At 42.0% G+C, this 23,830-nt stretch overlaps 1 protein-coding gene across 1 annotated transcript in view; it reads right to left on the reverse strand.

Annotated features, from left to right (window-relative positions):
• dbp (D site of albumin promoter (albumin D-box) binding protein) overlaps positions 1-23,830 on the reverse strand; it is a 42,084-nt gene that overhangs the window by 13,172 nt on the left and 5,082 nt on the right. Inside the window, exon 2 of the mRNA XM_002938278.5 lies at positions 19,858-20,190. Within this exon, the coding sequence (XP_002938324.1) occupies positions 19,858-20,190 (333 nt within the window). The remainder of the gene's footprint in view (positions 1-19,857; positions 20,191-23,830) is intronic.

The raw sequence follows: 23,830 nt of genomic DNA on the forward strand, positions 1-23,830 counted from the left end.
TGGGACTTTTGAATACATCTTTCTATAAACCCATTTACCCTAGAAAAGACTCCTTAGATTTTATCCTAAACAGATTTACCAAACACATAAAAATATATTCTCTTACATTTGCTTAGAAGCACCCCAGGGAATGATCCATCCCTGTGTAATGGGTATGCCGGAATAACAGCGAGCTCTATTCCTATCTCCCTGCTGATTGGCTGGGCTGCAGAACGCAGAGGAACAGCTGGGCTGCTGTCAGATTAGTAGCAGACATGGGAATGCACGTGTGAGGGAGGGTATCAGGCGCTGCAGCAGCAGGCACACACAACTTCTAAGCCCATAGCCATGGGATGTCCCGTGCTGTAACGCTTGCACACGTTACCCACATCCGCTGGCATTCTGTGCAGTCACCAACACAATTGCAGATTACTCCAATTTAATCCAAACTCTATTTCCTTCCTAATCACAAAGCATAAGGGCAGGCAGCAAGGGAGGGGGGGTTAAACTAACAGCATTCCTCTTCTGGGGGCTAATATGCCCTTTGTACCTTGCCTATGTACATAAATATGTTCCTTTGAAGCAGGGCAAAACATTACAATTATAGATTTACCATGAAACAGCTGATAAAAGGGATGAAATGTTTCTGGGGCAGCACAGTGGCCCTTTCCAGCATTCTGCATGTGTTCTATATGGTCTTCCCATGTATGAGATGGGTTCCTCAGGGGTCTTCCCATGTCTGAGATGGGTTCCTCAGGGGTCTTCCCATGTCTGAGATGGGTTCCTCAGGGGTCTTCCCATGTCTGAGATGGGTTCCTCAGGGGTCTTCCCATGTCTGAGATGGGTTCCTCAGGGGTCTTCCCATGTCTGAGATGGGTTCCTCAGGGGTCTTCCCATGTCTGAGATGGGTTCCTCAGGGGCCCCATAAGAACCTGCTCTTCCCCATGTTTATGGATCACTATGAACTGCAAGGGGTGGGGGTCAAGACCTTGACAGGCAGGTTAACCATTTCCTGACCACAGTGTATGTGACACGCACATTAGATTGTTAGCTCCACTGGGGCAGTGACTAATATGAATGCAGTATAATCTCTGCAGAAAATGTGCTATAAAAACATAATTACGCCTTATATATAAGCAAAACAGCATTGTGAGTGTTACATTTGCAGGTCACAAAACACACGGTTACTGACACTTGTGGGGCAACTAAAGTACTTGATTAAAATGGGGACCGTGTGACTGACACAAACACTTTATTACACGTCAGGCTGCGCGGCTCCCTTCCCTCTATTCCGCGCTGAGGGCAGCCAGCAAGCGCTTCCATTTACTGTAAGAAGGGGGGGGAGGAAGCGTGTCAGCACACGAGTCTGGCTGCTCTAATCTGCTCCCGTGTCCCTGCAGCAGCCCCGCCCCTACTCGCACATGGACTGCTCCCGCTGCCTGTGAGTGGATTTCCCGGCCGGGAGGAGGGAGAGGAGTAAGCACATGGAGCAGGAGTGTGAGCGGGCCCCGGGGAGGGGAAGGGCGGTGCTAAGGAGAGGAGGGAGAGGACACGCACAAAGGGATCCGGCCGAGCGATACTAATTGATGTGAAATCCTAAATTCCTTAGGGGGCAGGGACTGCTGGATGCCCGCATAGCTGAGCTGCTACGGAGCAGTTGTGGCTTCGGCATATATGTTGTTAGCCATTCTGACCCGTTTCGGACACGGGAAAATGGAAACAGATCATAAAGTCCAAGTATCTTCTGCACTACGTTTCCCAGCATTCTCAGCACATATAATGCACTACACTAGTAGGCTGATCAATTTCTTATCTCACTATTGCTTTATAGCTGGGGATATTATCCTTTCATTTCAACTCTTGGCAACACGACCTCATAGGAAAACAAGAAATGCTATGAAGATAATTAGGCACTATGTGAAGTACGTGGCAACATGGAGAGAAGCACAGTCTGCAGCATCACCCTAAATGAGCTGCTAATTAAAATATGAATTTCTTTGCTCCAGTTTCAGGCCAATGGCAGTCAGGGTTCTGTGGCCCTGTATCACTGCTCCTAATACTACTGAATATAAAGGACCCTATTGGTCGGAGTGTTTTAACCACCAGGAGGCATCTGCTGTCCAACTGCCCCATGTGCCTTAAAGGGAAGGGTAGGGTGCCTAGGACCGACTCTCAATCTCCAGCAACCATAGGTCTTCTACCCTCCCTCTCTGCCCTAAGCAAAGCTCTATACCCCAGTGGAGTTTACAGTCTTAAGGTCCCTATTGCAATCATATGGTCAATATCATCATTAATTATGTGCCTGTATGTATTTGGAATGTAGAAAGAAACTAGAGTACCTGGAGGAAACCCACACAGACACAGGGAGCACAAAGGGTTAAGCTTAGTAAATGCCATAGAGAAACAGCCTTGGAATGAACTGTGCTGTGGTTGGGGTCTGTTCCAGTTTCTGAGCATTTCTTTCTGCATGCAATCAAGTCCCAGGCAGCTGCACACAGCAGTGCTGCGCAGGAATCTACTGTTTGTCTTTATGGCAGGAAAAAACTCACAGCACAAAGTATGAGAATCTAAGGCAAGAACTGTGCGCACCATTACCATGATCGTGCCAATCTAAATGCCAACTCATAAATATCTGGCCGATTTTTGTCCAGATATGTTGGAGGCCCCATACATGCGCAGACAAGCTGCTGAACCGGGTCACCTTAAAGAGATACTGACACCAGAGTTTAAATCATTTTTACTTTTATCATAACATTGTATTGCATGAGCTTTATAATTTTGCCATAAAGGTATTTGTCCAATGCTTTTACTTTCCCTATCTAATCCCCAAAGTTCCTGTATGAGGGGGCGGCCATATTTGTGCTGCAGGAGGCTGTTAGCATTAGAATCTATAACTGACAGGCTGAGAAGGGACAGTCAGGCTGGCAAAACAGTCAGGTTTAGGAACTTCAAGTAACAATTACTTACAAAACCAGCCTTACCAGCAAAAAATAACCTATGGGTAAGTTTTAATGCACATTCATATTTTGAAGAGTAGTTTTTTAGTGCCCGTATCACTTTAAGGCACACTAGACTTGGTCAGGTCTGGATGAAGTAATAAGCAGACTTGCCTGGCTTGTGAGCTGTGTGCCCACTTTCCACACAAACTAATTCACTGTTCTCAAGCAGCCAATTGTTGTGAAACAGGATGAGAAAGTCTGCCCACTTTGCCTCTCATTCCGTTTTTATAAGGTGCCACTGGGAGTGAGATGTGCCGGGAGCATTACTTACTAAACACATGCAAGTGCATAATACTTCGGTGCCACATAGCTGTTCATGAAATGTTTTGGTTGCCAAATCCTTTCCTGATTTTGGTTACCTAGGTAGTGGGAATTTAGGCTGATTCCATCTTTTGGCCCCCATACCAAGGATCAGATCAGATGGGGTGGGGGATCTGTACAGATAGGAGAGGGCTTCATCCATGGCTGATGTGGTACCTTCCCCAACAGGATTTACCAGTGAAGCCTGACCCATATTTGGCTGAGCACCCACCAGATGCGCAGGCCAATAAACTTCGGACTTGGTTAAAGTGACCAAATTGGCACCAATATCAGCCAGTATTTAGCCAGCAGAGTGCACAAAACAACACAATCTTCCACTAAAAATGTTTTTTTTTTTTTAGAAAAACCCACTGACCCTGCTACTGAGCTTGCCATCCTGTAACCCCCCTCCCTTTTTCTGCCATTCACTGCTGGTACCGACACTGATGGTTTTACATGTAGTGAGGCCCACACTGGCCTCAGAAGTGTTAAACCCTTAAGGTCCCAGTACATGGGCATCTTTGTATCCATTTAATGCATTATTGGATTCAGTGAAACAGAATAAAAATGGAGCCCACAATATCCCATGTGCAAATGTACAAGATGGAGTGCCCCAAGCTCCTTGGCATTGTGTTTTGGTTTATGCACATTTGCTCCCGGGCACATTTATCCCTACTCTGGGTAGAAAACACAAATAAGAAAAAAAATAAATCCTCGCTGTTAAATCTGCTTTTCTTCAAATGTTTTCAATGCTGTGTGTAACTGGAGAACTGTGGGTTGCAGACTGAGTGCAAAAATAAACTGCTAAACATGTGTGCTTAACTGCACTTTGTATAGGGATCCTGTGAGATGGACAAGACTCTTGTGCAAAGGGACACTGAGTGCCAACAGCGAGAGAACAGTTACTTGGGTGCCAAATAAACGACAAGGCACAAATGCAGGTATTGTGCTTTATTATTTGAGAGCTCAGTGCCACTTAGATAAACAGCTCAGCTTCACATAACAAGATTGTGCCACGTGTTCTCACTATTACAGTCTTTTTTTTTATAAATGTTATGGGTGCCTTATACTGTTTACTCTAAGAGGTGTATACAGAAACTTTGCAACTCTCAGGGGTCCTACCCCATGGTTTGGCAATGACTTGGTCATCCGTTAAATAGGCTGCATGGACCTGCCTTTACATTGGAATGCTGGGTAAAAATGCTGCATTGAGAGGGCAACATGCACTGGATTTTGGCACTTTGTACACAGTGCTGGATAGTAAATTACCCCACTGCTACTATAGGCACATCTCTCCCTACTATACCTGCTATCCCACAGCCACAGTCCCTTCCCAGAGGCTATTATCCCACTGCTACTATAGGCACCATCTCTCCCTACTATACCTGCTATCCCACAGCCACAGTCCCTTCCCAGAGGCTATTATCCCCCACTGCTACTATAGGCACCATCTCTCCCTACTATACCTGCTATCCCACAGCCACAGTCCCTTCCCAGAGGCTATTATCCCACTGCTACTATAGGCACCATCTCTCCCTACTATTCCTGCTATCCCATAGCTGCAGTCCCTTCCCAGAGGCTATTATCCCACTGCTACTATAGGTACCATCTCTCCCTTCTATACCTGCTATCCCACAGCCGCAGTCCCTTCCCAGAGGCTATTACCCCCACTGCTACTATAGGCACCATCTCTCCCTACTATACCTGCTATCCCACAGCCGCAGTCCCTTCCCAGAGGCTATTCCCCCACTGCTACTATAGGCACCATCTCTCCCTACTATACCTGCTATCCCACAGCCACAGTCCCTTTCCAGAGGCTATTACGCCACTGCTACTATAGGCACCATCTCTCCCTACTATACCTGCTATCCCACAGCCCCAGTCCCTTCCCAGAGGCTATTATCCCACTTGCTACTATAGGCACCATCTCTCCCTACTATACCTGCTATCCCACAGCCACAGTCCCTTCCCAGAGGCTATTATCCCCCCACTGCTACTATAGGCACCATCTCTCCCTACTATACCTGCTATCCCACAGCCGCAGTCCCTTCCCAGAGGCTTTTATCCCACTGCTACTATAGGCACCATCTCTCCCTACTATACCTGCTATCCCACAGCCACAGTCCCTTCCCAGAGGCTATTATCCCACTGCTACTATAGGCACCATCTCTCCCTACTATACCTGCTATCCCACAGCCCCAGTCCCTTCCCAGAGGCTATTATCCCCCCACTGCTACTATAGGCACCATCTCTCCCTACTATACCTGCTATCCCACAGCCACAGTCCCTTCCCAGATGCTACTACAGGCAAGGCTGCACAGTTAAGAGGTAAACTGGTGGTATGTTAGTTTCCTATACTATGCCTAGAGCAGTTGCTTTTTGTTGGACACTTTCAGGTTCTGCCCTTTCCTTGTAAACTCGGTTTTGTTGCTAATAAACTGTAGATGCAATGGTTATTCGTGGCTTAGCAATAATAAGCTGAAATGTAGCTCATCTAAAAATGACTGGCCAGTCCAGAATAAACACAGTCATACAGAAATAAATTTAATGTCTTGTCTGTGTCTATTTGCTTGCAGCCACGGCCAGTGCCCCTTATTTAACCTATGCTTGCTCTCATCTTTCTCTTGTTGAGTGAAGTTGGCTAGCTAAACAGAAAAGGCTGCCAAATCCCAAGCCAGACGAAGAGCAGAAAGATTTAAATGTCATTTCATCTCTTCTACAAAGTGGAGTAGAACAGACAGAGTGGGCTGGACATATGGCCGATATTTTACTGCCCAGGACATCACAAATGGTTCTTGAGGTCAATGTTTTAATTGGAGAGAAAAATAACTGATAAGAAGGTTTAGATGATGCAGAGTTTTACATATGAGCTTGTTTATGCAATATATTTTTATAGAGACCTATATTGTTTGGGGGTATAGTTTTCCTTTAAGGCAATTTTAGTAACACCCCTAAATCTTTTGTATGTGCCAGACTAGGGGACCTAATGCCCATGCCCCTGCACAGGATACACATTTATATGCTGTGAGAAAGGAAGGGGAATGTAAGGAGTGCAGTGACATCTAAGAAGTGCTAAATGGAAAGTGAAAGTAATTGACAGGCCTGCCTCCATGCCTCAGGCATAGAGGCGGGCTGGCAATATATGATTTTTAAATACATTTATAACAAGTATGGATGTTGAAATAAAAAAAAAATAACCTGGGGTTCATGTTTAATTTGCAAAAGGCTTTTATTATACAGCATTTTAAGTGTTTGTGGCAGATACCCTTTAAAGGCTTTCAACAGAAAGTAATAAATAACATATTTTGGTCTTACTGTAATCACCACAAAATACACTGCTAGAACACTTACCATCCTATCTTGACCTACCTGCAGACCTAGGCCTCAATGACAACTTGGCTGCAAGTCTAAAGTATAACAAAGAAACACATAAAAGGTACAAAGTTTGCTCAGGTCTAGTAACCCACAGCAACCAATCATGTTTGTTTTCAAAAAGCTGACAAGTAAACACTTCCCACTGGTTTCTATGGTTACTGGTTACTACAGTAGCAAACTTTGCATCCTGTTACACTTGATGGTGCTAAAATGGTCAAACTCTCCCTATTGGCTCCCCAGTGACTCAAAAAGGAAATGTATAACCAGCTGTTAGAACCTGACATGTTACAGATGTATTACCTTTCCTTAGGCAGGAATCCCACTACAGTAATTAGTCTGATACCTTACAGAGAATATTGTCAAGTTTTTTTTTTTTTGTTTTTTTTTATAAATAAGCCATTTCTATACTTCTGTTCTCACTCAGTGTACACTCAAATGATGGCATGTATTATAGGCTTCATGTTCTCCCTGTTCTAAGGCCTACACAAGCATGTTGGTTGCTCACCTCTTGGTTGGACCTGCCCTGTGGGGGCTAATATAGCGGAAGAAGGGACTGAAAACTGGAAATATCAAGTAAATAGCTATCAGCAAGCAGGAGAAGAGTTGTTGCCAATGGCAGCAAGTGGAGCTGACAGTCATTCATGAGCCAATCACAGACCAGAGACTGCACGTTGGCACTGCCATATTACATCCTTTCCATTTGTATGAACAAAAATAGCAAAGTCAATGGGTGGGGGTTTCTAGGTCATACTTTCTGTCAAAGCTGGAAGGCTAATGCAGCAATATGTATAGGATACAATGGATGCACCAACCAAACATAATAAGCCACAATAATTACAGAATTGATGATAATGTACTGCAGTTATTTATTATATAGGAGAGTATCATGGCTCTCTCTAATTACTTGGCCTCAAAATCCTGTGTGATGCCAGCACAGTGGATGGGGGCATGGGGTTGGTGGCAATTCTAGCTTAGAATACCAGTTTAAGAATTGGCAGTGACAGCAAACAGTGCTAGTGATATGTCTGTGGCTGACCAATACATGAAGGTCATTCTATTTCTGCTATAACCAAACCTATGGCTCTATAGGAAATATTAACAACCAGTAATGAGTTATCTTCCTTCCTCACCAACCCTACAGGTGTATAATACACAGTATAACATTTCTAGACTGCCAACATATTTCTTAACATAAAAAGTACATGGCTGAGGAAACGAACACCTTTCATCCTGCTGAATAGCACCCAAAACCACATCAGTACTGCCACTGTCAATCATTTTCTTTCAAGTCAAGTGGGTGTCAGCAATAGCTCAGTGGCTATGCTTTTCATTGTGAATAGTGATTTACAATGTGGAGCCTGGGTTAGACAGTACTGTCCACATCTGGCTTAGGTACCACATTTGTGCCAGCATCCTGCCAAACTAGCATTCAGAAAGGCAGAAAAATTAAATGCAGCAGATATCCAGCACATACTGGAAGTCTGCCTAGCCACACTGTTTTTATTGGGGCTGTAAATCCACTACCCACAATGCTATATTTTCCTCAGAGCTGACATAGGTAGCCTAGGATTAGAATATGTAATGAGAAATCAAATAGGCAGTTGTGCGTCTCCATTAATAGCAGGTTCAGTTTTTAGGCACCAATAAACAAAAGAGATCTAAATAAAACTGAAGAGAAGGGTATCAGTGTATGATGGTGATGGAGGAGATAACTTATGAAAAAAGTCTTGGCAAACTGAGCTAAGGAAATATGAATTATTGTGTAAAATCATCTTGGAACTACTAATTCTCTATTCCTAGAATAATACAGGAGACACTGGGTCATCCTTCAATGAGTGAAGAAGATTTAAGCATCAGCATATGAGGAATTTCACTTGCTTATTTGGCATAGATAACACTGTACATACATTTAACAAAATGTTAGATAGGTTCTAAGCTGTTGGAAAAGCTCAGATTTTCTCATGTTAGTACTAGGTCCAGTTTGCTTTTGCTTTCCACTAATGACTACACTAATGCTGTCCATGATTTAACATGGTTTGGGCCAATCATTGCCTATTTCACATGTTATGAAACAATGACGTCATACAAAGAGGTCTATGGGGAGCTTGGCCTGCTAAAAGCCATAAAACTAATATAAACTACTAATAAAACTACAAATAAACAGTCCTGCTGTAGATAGTGCCGTTTTAGCACATATGTAAGCCATATTATGCCCAACAAAGGTATCTATCGAGCCCTTGGGCTAAGCTGAAAGCCTCCAGTTTGATTGCCCTAATCTAAATCAAAATAAACAGGGTCCCTGTATTGTTGAACTTGATAGGCTTGTATCTGTTTTGGAGCTCAGTATATTTATTGCTTTCATGGAGAGACCCTCAACCCAAAGTTCATCCTGGTAGAGGTGTCTTTGTATGTTGAAAATTTAAATATATCAGTATTTTAGACTTTAAAGAGACCCATGCACTGGCCAAGATTTTCCTGGCTACAGAAGTACATAAGTAAAGAAAACTTCCTTCTTAACCTGAAACAGATACCACTCTGTATTAAATAACAGGAAATACTCGGAGAGGAGATATACTAAGTTCCTTGCGTAATATGTAAATCGTAGGTCCAGTTCTCTTCTCACAGGTGAACCAAACAGGATTTATCCCACGCCTGGGGCTCATTTACAAAGGGCCCTTACTAAGGGCTCATTTACAAAGGACCATATGTTTTTTTACTGCACATGTTGGCTTTTTTTTACCTACAAAGGTGTGTCTTGTTTCCAGAATTTGAGGGCACCCACACTTGCATATCACAGGCCAAATGTGCTCCTGCTTCTTATGAATATCAGCTATTTAACATATGTACAGCATGTCATTGGCATCCACGGATGCAAAACACCAAGGGAACCTGTAATTACCTCTTGGTCTACATCAGGGGTCCCCAACCTTTTAGGCTAATGTCACATGGAGAGATTAGTCGCTGCGATTTTTAAAAAGCAAGTTCCAGCAACAAGTCACTTGTTTTGTCTCTACATAGAGAAGAATATAAATCGCCAGTACCTAAACCGACAATACTACTTCAAATCGCTTATTGCTCCGAATCGATATGAGACCCTTTCTCGAGCGATTTTACAAAACAAGCATTGTCATTCAAAACTATTTGAATTGCTAAAAGTAAAACCCATTGAGCGGGAAGTTGCTGCAATTTCCCCATTGCACTGAATGTAATTTCTAATTGTGGCCAGGGAATATGCCACCTGAATTTGTGGTAAAAAGAATTGCTCCGTTGTTGAAATCTCTAGAAATCGCTTGCTGGAAAGCAAGCGACTTTTCGCTGGAACTCACTTTTTAAAAATCGCAACTAAATCTCCTCGTGGGACATTAGCCCACGAAAACATTTAAATAGAAAAATAGTTGAGGAGCAACACAAGCATGAAAATAGTTCAGATGGGTGCCAAACAAACATTTGGTAGCCCCCTATGTAGACTGGCAGCCAACAGAAGGCTCTGTTTGGCATTACACAGAGGAATTAAAAAATAAGCACTTGTATTTTGACCATGGGTTGGGGATCACTGGTCTAGACTGTGCTAATGAACCCAATTGCTTGGTAAAGCTAAGCAAGCATTTGGTCATTTATCACAATTATCATAACAATCTGGTCACTGGAACTTGTTGTTGTACTGTAGTCTATTTTTTAACCAACTGCTTTGATGAGAAACAGAATGGATTCTCCCACTCAATTAATTCAACATAAATATCCATTTTCTCAGCAGAACAGCTGAATAATCAATAGGTTTTAATAAACAATGAAGATTTAAAATTTAAGGCGAATACAAAATACCCAGATATTTACTCGGAAATAAGTATCAGGCTGTAGAATCCAATGGGATTAGTTAAAATAATAAAACAAAAAGGGTGGAGGAGTAAATTCCTCTGACCTCAAATGAAATTATCAGCTACCTGAAACCTTGCTTGAATGAGGCGCTCTCATTTGACTTAGCTATAGTAAACAGATTGGGTCTCCTGTAACACAAGACAAGTCCATGTGGCATAATTACAGATAAACGGAGTAATCTGGAGCAGGTGGAGTGTGCATGAGGGAAGATACAGCGTGTTCTGCCACTTGAGAAGCACTAGAGTAGTAGGAGATAGTGGTGAGCTGGCAGTACGGTGACATACATGCCAAAAATAATCTCCATATCTTCCCACAGTCTGCCATTACAAAGGTTTTTATTGTGCTTACTGAAACCAGGAAAGCTGACTGCTGCCAAGTAGCCACGGGTTACTAGACTTGGGAATACTATATAAATTAGTACATAACCCTTTGGAATTACACTAAAACTTCCTGCTGTGCAAAATCCTGCAGAGCATTCATTACAGCCAGGAATGGCTTTTCCCATTAGACAAGATGACTACATATCATTTATCCAAGTGGCACCCAAAACATTATCACCATAACACCAAGAGATAATATAAAAGTCAAACAAATTTTCCATTTGGTAACACACTTGTCAAGGGGGGAGGGGGGTATTGCACAATATGTGACCCCCCCCAACTCTGTACTGGTATTCCTGGACCCTGACACCCCAATTCCCCTGCCTAAAACACCTTTTGTGGGGCCTGGGGATGTGTTGGGGAATTAGAGGGAAGTTGAATCAGTTATTTATATAGTTTCTCGGGTCCCCTATAGAAACCTAACTGGCCAGATTACTTTACAATGAAGGTAAATCTTTAGTGCTACAGTCCTTTAACATGGAGCTCTAGAAGGAGCAGAGAGCATGGCATTAACTTTTGGATGAATAAGTCAGAACCCAAAATAACAAATATTTTAGGTATAGCTAACAGTATTATTTTAACAAATGTAGCACATAAAATCTTATACATCTACCCAACACAACCTATAAGCACCATTCAATGTTATGTACAATGTTGCTGCAACAGTCCCACCTATTATGCTTTGTTGTCTATAGCCACAATGTCATTTATTCATTAGATGTTATTTATAAAGTGCCAACACATTTAAACAGCGCTTGGCTTTACAGACATTATACATCATTCACATCAGTTCCTGTCCCAGCAGAGCTAACAATCTAGTGCCTGTCACATTCACATGGGCCAATCTTATCAGGAGCCAGTTAACCGGCCTGTTTTTAGAATGTGGAAGGAAACCAGAGTACCAGGAGGAAACCCATGTCGGAGCAGGATGAATATACAAACTAGAGACTATACCCACTATCCCACAGTCCCTTCCCAGAGGCTATTATCCCACTGCTATAGGCACCATCTCTCCCTACTATCCCACAGCCACAGACCCTTCCCAGAGGCTATTATCCCACTGCTACTATAGGCACCATCTCTCCCTACTATACCTGCTATCCCACAGCCACAGTCCCTTCCCAGAGGCTATTATCCCACTGCTACTATAGGCATCATCTCTCCCTACTATACCTGCTATCCTACAGCCACAGTCCCTTCCCAGAAGCTATTATCCCACTGCTACTATAGGCATAATCTCTCCCTACTATACCTGCTATCCTACAGCCACAGTCCCTTCCCAGAGGCTATTATACCCACTGCTACTATAGGCACTATCTCTCCCTACTATACCTGCTATCCTACAGCCACAGTCCCTTCCCAGAGGCTATTATCCCACTGCTACTATAGGCACCATCTCTCCCTACTATACCTACTATCCCACAGCCACAGTCCCTTCCCAGAGGCTATTATCCCACTGCTACTATAGGCATCATCTCTCCCTACTATACCTGCTATCCTACAGCCACAGTCCCTTCCCAGAAGCTATTATCCCACTGCTACTATAGGCATAATCTCTCCCTACTATACCTGCTATCCTACAGCCACAGTCCCTTCCCAGAGGCTATTATCCCCACTGCTACTATAGGCACTATCTCTCCCTACTATACCTGCTATCCTACAGCCACAGTCCCTTCCCAGAGGCTATTATCCCACTGCTACTATAGGCACCATCTCTCCCTACTATACCTGCTATCCCACAGCCACAGACCCTTCCCAGAGGCTATTATCCCACTGCTACTATAGGCATCATCTCTCCCTACTATACCTGCTATCCTACAGCCACAGTCCCTTCCCAGAAGCTATTATCCCCACTGCTACTATAGGCACTATCTCTCCCTACTATACCTGCTATCCCACAGCCACAGTCCCTTCCCAGAGGCTATTATCCCACTGCTACTATAGGCATAATCTCTCCCTACTATACCTGCTATCCTACAGCCACAGTCCCTTCCCAGAGGCTATTATCCCCACTGCTACTATAGGCACTATCTCTCCCTACTATACCTGCTTTCCCACAGCCACAGTCCCTTCCCAGAAGCTATTATCCCCACTGCTACTATAGGCACTATCTCTCCCTACTATACCTGCTATCCCACAGCCACAGTCCCTTCCCAGAGGCTATTATCCCACTGCTACTATAGGCATAATCTCTCCCTACTATACCTGCTATCCTACAGCCAAAGTCCCTTCCCAGAGGCTATTATCCCCACTGCTACTATAGGCACCATCTCTCCCTACTATACCTGCTATCCCACAGCCACAGTCCCTTCCCAGAGGCTATTATCCCACTGCTACTATAGGCACCATCTCTCCCTACTATCCCACAGCCACAGACCCTTCCCAGAGGCTATTATCCCACTGCTACTATAGGCACCATCTCTCCCTACTATCCCACAGCCACAGACCCTTCCCAGAGGCTATTATCCCACTGCTACTATAGGCACCATCTCTCCCTACTATCCCACAGCCACAGACCCTTCCCAGAGGCTATTATCCCACTGCTACTATAGGCACCATTTCTCCCTACTATACCTGCTATCCCACAGCCACAGACCCTTCCTAAAGGCCACTTGCTCTGCGGAGCCCCACTATGTGCAGGTCCTGCAGCCACCCTCAACTGGAACCTCCCACCCACCTACCTAAAATGGTTCTTCTAAGCCCTTACAAACAACACCTACACAAACCTCAATGCTACTTAATGTGTAATAAACTTGGAATTAGAGTTTTCTCTTCAATCTATCTAAGCAGAAGCTCTTCAACTACCAATGAGTTCTCCATCATGCTAAGATTTGTTTTTTTAACACTTTGGGACAGGTTTGAGTTATACACTGCCATCTTACTCTTTTGATTGCCATTTCACTTATTTTAGTACACTTTGTATATTTACTGTACTGCACAGGAACATAAATAATAAAAAAACACTATAATCCCAACATTATTTATCACACTTTCATTAATATGGAGTAAAGCTGTAAAAACTCCTACCATTATTCTACTTACTGGATTGTTAGCTGTCTAGGGCAGGTAAGCCCTCATGGAAGCTTTTGGCAAGGGAACTCATGCATATTAACACTTTATTTAATACCAGTGCATGAAAATAAATGTAATTCCTATCAGAGCTTCTAGTTCTTCCTAGTGCCTTGTGATCTACCACGTGCAGCACCTTCAACCATAACCCACTCTTGTTCCCCTCTGATCATACTTTTTTTAGATGAAGGGTTACTTGATACCTTTGCAAGACTAAAATGTGTTCCTGATGCCCGCCTTTCCCTGGCATGTACTTGTGTACTTCTGACATGTATCCTTGCCAGCTCACCCTGTATTACCTCTACAGGAATATGAAGATGTTGTTGGCTACTGCCAGAGAAGCTGTAGGCACAGGTTGAACTTCTCCTTGTCATGTAGATACACGTAAGCAGTCACGCAGGGGTACTTCAATGCTTTGTTCTAAATACAGTTTCTGTGGGAGAATACAAGGCACACACACACAAGCGCTCACACATACACGCAGCAATAAGCCTCCTGCCATCTGTTCCACCCTAGCGTTTGGACTATAAATGCAGACTATAATTCAGACTTGCATCATAAGTATGAGCGCTGGAAAGGCACGTGGACTGTGCACTACTGTTGGCACCAAGGCATCTACTTATTTTGCCTCACGTTTTAGACACGGACACAGGGAGGGGCCAAGTCAAAGGGTTGGACATTCTTTTTAAAATAATAATTAATGACTGCAATTAGCGGTGTAAAATAGAAATCTGCTTATGCAATACAATTAAGGAATACGTGTTTCGACCAATAAAATCGGCTTGTTTATCTCTCAACATAATTGTCCTGTGCAAACTGTACAGGCAGGGCCTTCTTCACCTCCTGTATTGATTGGTATTTCTTTAATTTGTGTGTTTGATGTAGGGATGCACCGAATCCACTATTTTCGGATTTGGCCAGATTCAGATTCATAAAAGATTCAGCCAAATACCGAACTAAATCCTAATTTACACATGTAAATTAGGATACAGTAGGGTTAAAGAGAAAAATTTTGCAAAGTCACTGTTTATGTGACAAAAAGTCATGTGATTTTATAGGCAGAATCTTGGCAGAATCCTGGATTCGGTGCATCCCTAGTTTGATGTATACACTGTTCATACTTTATCAATATGTGCTAATTATTATTATTAATAATAATAATAATAACTGTAACTATTATTATCATTTATTTATATAGGGCTGACATATTGCACAGGTTTTTTTTTTTTTTTTACACAAATTAAATATCAGTACCTGCCCCAAAGCAGCTTGCCACCATGGTTATATATTTTTGCAACATATACACCTTGCTTACGGGCCTTGTTGCTTCTTAAAGAGGCAGTATACCTACTTGTTCAATATGAGTGCAAAGAATAGGGCTTGTGCTGCACATACTTTATAACATCTTTATTGCTGTGGCCCTCTGGTGCATATATGAAAAAAAAAACAATAAACAGTTGTAATAATGAAAAAAAATAGTCCCAGCCTGCTTCTGGATACTTGGTTTCAATCTAGTGGCAAAGCTGAGGGGGTATCCCTCCCTCCTGCAATCAACGCAGGGTTCAGGCTGAGGTCCAGTGCCTAGGGCAGAACCTGACCTAAATACAGTCCTGCATGTCTGTCAAACTCCTTGAGTGGAAACTCTTATTTATTAACACAGGTGGGACCTGGCACCAGTGCAGTAACCTGCAGTGCAGTAATCAGAACTTTGTTTCTCCATTAACAAGACCATCTGAAGCAAATTCAGGCCCAAATTTGTGGTGAGGCTATAAAGCCCCGGGCCTAGGGCGGAACAAAGTAAGAGGCGGCATGCTGCCCAGCCGCACTAGAAACTCGCTGATACCGTAGAACTTGCTCTAGGCACGTTTACGGTGTAAGAACGAAGGATGCTCTTGTGCGTGGGGGGTGGGTATGGGCACTGGAGGATGCCGGTCTCAGGGCGGCCTGAAACAAAATCCGTCCCTGAGCAAATTGCCAATAGGTATAAGGCAAATAATCAGGCCTATTGAAATGGGCCTCCAATGACTGCCATAAACAAAGAACAGTAATATGTTATTTTGTATACATTCTTAACATACAGAGTTCATGCTTTTCCAACCTGAGCCACCAAGCAAGAACAGCCAGACGGTTTCAGCTTGAAATTTCCTGCAGTGGTAGCTGAACAACAGCTGGAGCGCAGCAATTCGCAATAGCTGATATAGACTGAATTAGGAGCAGGCCGGCTATGAAAGGTTCATTGGCATGTACCTAACATTTATCACAATGGAGCTTACAAATGAAATGCAAGATGGCACAAACCCCATCTGCCGCTGATAATCCAACAGAATAGGTCTCTTGTTCATGTTCCTGCACAGGCCTTAAGAGCTGATCTTCCTGCACACAAACGCTGGCATTTCTGGCTAACATAACATGGCAAACCGGTTACGTGTTTGTGGTTGGGGCGGGTTTCCTTCGGTTGAACTCAAAATAAGACGCAGGCTTGGCCTTCCTCCCTATACATGTACTTGCCAAAGGAGAAGAAACACATAGCAGTTTCCTCCAAACTTTGAAGCTGGATGTAATTAATGGTAACTCTTTCATGCAGTTATTACTCACAGACGCTGCAGGATTTCATTTAATGTGATGCTAGTGTATAACTGCAAATCTTTACCAGTCCCCAAATCGGTCAAAAAATTTGGTTACTGTATGTTGCCAACAACTGAACACACAGGAAATATGGCTGCAAACCTGGGGATACGTGGTTATTTGAGAAGCATGCTGCAGGGCCTACTGCTTTATTTGCACTAGTCACTTGCATACTCATTTTATATCACCCTAGTTTAGAAGTGTTTGGTTTTAAAGGACCTGTCAGGTACAAAGTAAACTGGTATATGGAAAGAGCAACTACTTGCTGGAAACTCTAAAGGATATTTATGAAAACATTTCATACTATGACAGAATTGCTAATACAAAGCAGTATGGCATAGCTGTCAGATAGTTAGATTACCAACTGCTTTGTGGACCAGCTAAAATTTACATATTTGTCTGTAGCAGCAGACAAGTGATTTGTAAGGAGCTGCACAGTGTGGCCTATGGGCTGCTGCAAAGAGCCACATCGATTTGGCAGTCTGAGAATATACTGTGGCCACTATCAGACTACTAGGCTAAAACCTGCAGTCTTGGTCTTTGCTGGGGTGGCCCACATGTTCTTTAATTAGATTTAATATCTGTGGAAGAGTATAACCTCATAAAAGCATGTCTTGGCTAAATTCTTGTGGTCTTGTGACTTGCCTTTTTCCTGTTCAAAACCACAATGGTCCTGATAATAACCTCCAATAATACAGTTTGCCACAATGACCCTTTGGAGACTACATTACATTTATATGATAAAAAACAAAAACAAACAGTTTTTAAATTACAGATATTTTAACTGGCAAATATAATGTTTTTTTTGTTACCCTCAGAAAGAGCTATAGACTCATCTAGGTTGCACCAAGAAAAAGGAAAGGCTCATACTCTATCATTTGGGGTATTTCTTTTTTACTTTTTTGCTTAATCCTCCCCCACTCACCCCCTTCCAAACCACATTGGTATCTGTGAAGAAGTCCAGGGCCCCACCCTCTATACCGTCTCTGTATAATTATATTTATGTATGGGATCTATTATCCAGAATGCTTGGGATCTGGGATTTCCAGATAAAGGATCTTTTTGTAACTTGGATCTCCATAGTTTATGTCTACTAAAAAATGGTTTAAATATTAAATAAACTCAGTAGGATTAGTTTGCCTCCAGTAAGGGCCAGTTATATCTTAGCTGAAATCAAGTACAATGTACTGTTTTACTATTAAAGGAAAAAATGAAATATTTTTTTACATTTTGAATTGTTTTATAAAACTGGCGTCTATAAAAGATGGCCTTCCTGTAATTTGGAGCTTTCTGGATAACAGATCCTATACCTGTATTAATACATGGTGATTGGTCCCTTCTTCTGCTTATTCATTGCCTGATTATGTAGAGCAGAGTAAGTATGACAGAATAATGGCAGCTTCAGCACAAATCAATAAGAAATATATCAATAAATGAGGAAAATATATACTTACATTTTACCTTTAAATATACAGTGTATGGGGAGTATATTTCTAAACCTTTATCCAGATCAGAAAGTGATGGCCTTAAGAATGATATCTTACCCACGTGGGAATCAAACTGAAATTTGGTTTCTAGACAATGATGCCAATAGCCATAAAAAGCTTTTACAGTGTTTTAAAATGTCTCTACTGTAACAATAGAGACAAGCTATTAAACGTAGTCCCTGCGGTGGCCTCATTTCAACTTCAGCAGAAAAACATCACTTTCCAACTATTCCTAATCTCTGGGAAATCAAATCCTCATCACAGAGGCATCTCGCTTAAAGAGGCATTGATTCCTGATAGGTGCTCCCAGGTGAAAGGCTGCGTTGTATTGTATGGAAGAGGCCTGCCCTGATACTTGATCAGAAGATATATCCAGCAGATTGTGCTGCTCTCCAGCTAATTATCTAAGGACACTACACTGATTGATTTCTCTGCTGTCAGTGTATGAATTCTGCACCACAATTTTGCTAATAAGCTACTGCCTTTAAAGGAGAACTGATACCTAACACAGTATTTTTAGAAATGCTGTATTTTATACACTAAGTTTATTGTATCAGCCCAAAGTTTTACAGCCCTATAATTGTAATGACCCATGCTTTCAAAGTGGCCCACAGCAGCTCATCTGATCCTGTTCGGCCATTTTTGAGTGTCAGTGGCACTGAACATGCTCTAGGCCAGCGCTGTCTAACTTATTACATGTAGTGGGCCAAATATTTCAAAAGCCATATTATATTAAAATGATGATGTCATACATTGAGGTCTATGAAGCCCTAGAATAGTCTGGGAGCATGGATATATTTATATACAGGCCAGAGCCTAGGGCGGGAGCTTTTGGGGAGGTGGCCCTATGTATTTGATTTATTAATCTTTAGATAAAATATGCTCCCAGCTTCCACCGTAGATTTCTGGCATCAGAGCTGGAGGGGCAGGGGGCCGCTTCAGGCTGCAAAAATTACATCTTGCATGTGACTTCCGCGATGTAAGGAGTATGTAAAGTCACACACAGGTTGCACATGATGTCATGTCTGTAAAGTACAGCCATGATTGGGGGCTATAAAAATTATTTGGAGGGACACGTCCAGGCCCGCAGTTCTCCAGTTGGACAGCCTTGCTCTAGGCTAGTGCCAAAAAGCTAACCTTAGCAGGTCATAAAAAATCATTGAAATGTTAGTAAAAAAATGACACTACATTTGACATAGAAGATAATGTTTTATTGCAATCCTGATGCAGAACCCAGTAGTTTGTATGCTGTGTTGTATTATGAATCTGAAGGAATTACTAATTAGCCTTGTATTTTGAATTTTATAATGTATTATATATGTAATGTATATACAGGTATGGAATCTGTTATCTGGAAACCTGTTATTAAGAAATCTCTGAATTATGGGAAGGTCATCTCCCAAAGATTTTATTTTAATCAAATAATTCAAAAATTGTAAATATTATTGGATTTATTTAAAGCTTAAATTATTTTTAGCAGACTTAAAATATGGAGATCCAAATTCCGGAAAGACTCAGGTCCAAAGCATTCTGGATAACAGGTTCCATACCTGTACACTGCCTATACTCAGTTAAGTTAAAAAAAACAGGTAGAATTTCAGTGATTTTTGCACATTGCGCATGGAACAGGCTAAAAAACTGTAACTTGATTTCCACTCAGAGCCCCATGCTCACAGGCATTACTTTTGGAACCAATGGAAAGTATTTATAGCCACTTACATGTTTTTAAAGTGAAAGAGTGCAGACATAGCAAAAAACGGTCTGTACCTGCTTGGCTGCTTGGATGTTCATATTCACTGTCAATCATGCTTTGCACAGGAGAAGAACAGGCGGAGGTAGAAGAGGCGCAGGAGGCCGGTCGGCTGAGATCAACCACTGATTGGTTAGATGGAGGTGGCGTCAGATTCGCTGGTGAGAAGGGCTGGTGAGGTGGGCTTGGAGGAAGGCCATTCTCTCGTAGGAACTCATCCAGGTCCACATACTCTATTTCATTATATGGCAATGTGCGTTCCCACAGTAGGGACCCCAGGAACGCACAGTGAGCGGGACGAGGACCAGTCATGTCATCTTCTAGTTTCCTCTCCTTTTCTTTCATTATACCTTTGGGAGAGAATGAAAGAAGTTGAAAGAAAAAAACTTCCCTTATGCTTCAGATCTGACATCATATTTGAAGCTAATGAGAACTGACCCAGTCAAAAATCAAAATATTATTTTCTTAAAATAGATTTCTCCTGGCCAAAGGTCACACTGTGCAGTTTATTGGTGCTTTAGTATCCCAGAATATATAAATGAAATGGAGAGAGCAACCTGTTACTCTTTAGATGTTACTGAACTACAATTCCCAGAATGCCCTGACAGCTGAAATTTCCCAACCTTGCACATAATCATTTATGGCACCATCCTTACAAAGAGGAACAGCAAGCTGCAAAAAAACAAAAAACAAAAGAAAGAAATAACAGTCCCTTTGTGTGTGCAAGACATAATTTATGCTTTATCTGGAGATTTGCCAGCCCAACCACAAATTTTACTAATAGCCTGAAATTTCCTCTAAACTTAAACCGCCCAATACACGGATTAGTAGCATTTGTCCTCCAGCTGTCGCAGCACAACAACTTTCAGCTTTCACCAAAGACTGCATGTAGCATCAGTTGTGGCGCTATCACTTAAAGGGGTTGTTCACTCTTTAAGTTAACTTTTAATATGATGTAGCAAGTGATATTCTGAGATAATATGCAATTGGTCTTTATTTTTGGTGTTTTTTTTTAATTATTTCACTTTTTGTTTAGTTATGTGGTTGCTAGGGTTCAAATCATCTTAGCAACTAAGGAGGGGTTTGAATGAGAGGCTGGTATATTTATAGGAGAGGACCTGATTAGAAAAATAAGTAATAAAAAGTAACAATAACAATAACATTGTAGCCTCACAGAGCAATAGTTTATTTTTGGCTGCTGGGGTCACTGACCCTCCATTTGAAAGTTGGAAAAAGTCAAAAGAAGACGGCGCATAATATAATAATAATAAAAGAAACTATAAAAAATAAGTAATGAAGACAAATTGAAAAGTTGCTTAGAACTGGCCATTCTATAACATACTAAAAGTTAACCTAAAGTTTAACCACCCCTTTAATAATAATAATCATTGAGCTTGTACTGAAAACTGTATAAGTTTTCCTGTCCCATCCATCTGAGCAATCGAGGCCACATATAACAGTAGCATTGCCATCTCTTGTGGAATAAATGACTAGCCCTCCTATGTTACCTTTCGCCCCATATATACCATTGCCACCATTATAACTGACAGGGCCTGTAAAAAACTGGCCAGGTAGGTGCCCCACACTATAAAATAAACAAAAATACTAAAGAAGGCCAAGCAGGAGACTTTTTTGCATTTTAAGCTTTAAATTCTTACTGTTTTTTCTCCATTGGTTTCTTTTGCTGGCACTCTGCTAGTAAGTTGGGGATTCAGCCAATAGGAAGTGACTGGGTGTTTGTTTATACTGTACTCTGCTTCATGTCACCTGACTGCTCTGTTAAACCCAATGATCTACTTGTGTGATGCCTGGTGTATTCACACTGTGGTGGATCAGCTTGTGCCTGAACTGTTGCAATCAGTGCCCAATGAGACAAGCAGACATGCCAGCAGTGGAGAACATCTGTATGGACCCTTTAATGTTTAGTACTGTTTAGTCAGAAGAAGCCAAGATGGATTCTGATGGCAACACTAATGGCTGAGGCTATGCTGTCCAACTTTTTCCATGTAGAGGTCAATTTATTCGTTATACAGAATATTTACAAGCCAGATTATATTAAAATGATGATGATGTGACAACATTTTATTTACACAGTAAACCTCTCTGTATGATTTTTTGGAACATGGGTGGAAACCAGAGCATCAAACCTTTTGCCACTGTGATGTCATCCAAACAAGGTTATGGAACTCTTGTGCAGGCTAGGGCCATAATATTTGCCTGGAGGGCTACTTTTGGCCCATCCAACCTGCAGACCTTCAATTAGAGGGGCCAGGCCTAGGCCTTAAAAGAAAAGTAACACTAAAAACTTTTAACTAAAAAATCTATTCTACCCTCCCCCAGTAATTGCCCTATCCTGAAAACCATTTGTTATTTTGAATGCTTTAGTAGAAAATACCTGTTAAAAACTCGGCTTCCTGTCATTTGAACAAAGGCGATACGGCGATGCAGGGGAAGTATCAGGAGATGCATGAACTATGCGGTGATCGATTGATCGAGCCTAGCCTGACTTCTGTATAGGAAGGAGTCAGGCTAGGCTCGATCAATCGATCGCCGCATAGTTGATGCATCTCCTGATACTTTCCCCGGCATCGCCTTATCGACTTTTTTCAAATGACAGGAAGCCGAGTTTAACAGGTATTTTCTTCTAAAGCATTCAAAATAACAAATAGTTTTCAGGATAGGGCAATTATTGGGGGAGGGTAGAATAGATTTTTTAGTTAAAAATTTTTAGTGTTACGTTTCCTTTAACTGATAACAAGAGCTACAGGCATAAAACAGGCCAATTAACATGATTCCAATAATGAACACCTCTCTGGCCACATACTTAATCCAAATGCCTTTGTTACTGTTACTGTACAAAGCCTGTGACCCTTAATATGACTAGCAAGACACCAAGATATGGCAAAATAATGTCAGACTGCCGCAGACACCAAGATATAGCAAATTAGGGTCAATCTGCCCCGGACACCAAAATATAGTAAAATAATGTCAATCTGCCCCATAACAGCTACCATAGCAATCATATGGCAAGCAGCTAAACAGTTAGAGTATTGACATGTATGTATGTATGTATGTATAACTTTATTTATAAAGCACCACTTATGTATGCAGCGCTGTACAGTAGAATACATTAATACAAAGAGGGGTATTAAAATAGATAAATACAAAGTATTACAATAAGCACAAATAAATACAAGGTACAGTTGCAATAAGTTAAGAGTCAAAGACACAAGAGGATGGAGGTCCCTGCCCTGTAGAGCTTACAATCTATATGGGAGGGTATATGTCTCAGTTTATAGCATTGGGAAGCTTCTAGATTTCCGCAAACACTTCCTACACGATGACGGTAGCATTCCCTTTCCCACAAGGGCAAGTTGCACTAAGTCATGAGGCTCCTCACATTCTATCCTATGTGATATGGTTACTGAATAATCAGCCATGCCCTTGCCAACTTTAACGTCCAAGGGTAGTTATTTTTAGTCTTTATATTATGATTTACATTTGCACAGCTCACTATAGCCCAGTCACTACATCTCTCATTGGATAACTGTCAGCCTTGAATAAATCACCACATGGTCTTGTCAGCAAACAGCCGATACTACACGTGCTGCTCCCAGCCATCCAGTCAGGTGTCGGGCAGGTTGGATCCAACTCGAAACACTAACATCCTCTCTTACCTGAAATGAACCCTGCCTACGCCCTGCCTGCGCTGCTCTGTGGCACTATGCCACATTGCCTTCCAATGAACATTAAGACTGGCACAGCTCTACTTGCACAGGTTTAATGGATAGAAAGGTCTCGGTCGGGAAGGAATGCCACACATGAGTGGCACTGTGTAAAACCTCCATTATTGCAGTTCTAGAAGGAAGCAAATAATTATGCTCCTATAAAAGTGAGAATGTTTTGAAGCAGAAAATATGGAAGAAATTCCTTGGTGAACATCTTGCCAACTGGATATACTCCACAATAGCTATGTGAAGCTGTGTGCTT

The sequence above is a fragment of the Xenopus tropicalis genome, chromosome 7, assembly GCF_000004195.4.
Source record: "Xenopus tropicalis strain Nigerian chromosome 7, UCB_Xtro_10.0, whole genome shotgun sequence".
NCBI classification, from domain to species: domain Eukaryota; kingdom Metazoa; phylum Chordata; class Amphibia; order Anura; family Pipidae; genus Xenopus; species Xenopus tropicalis.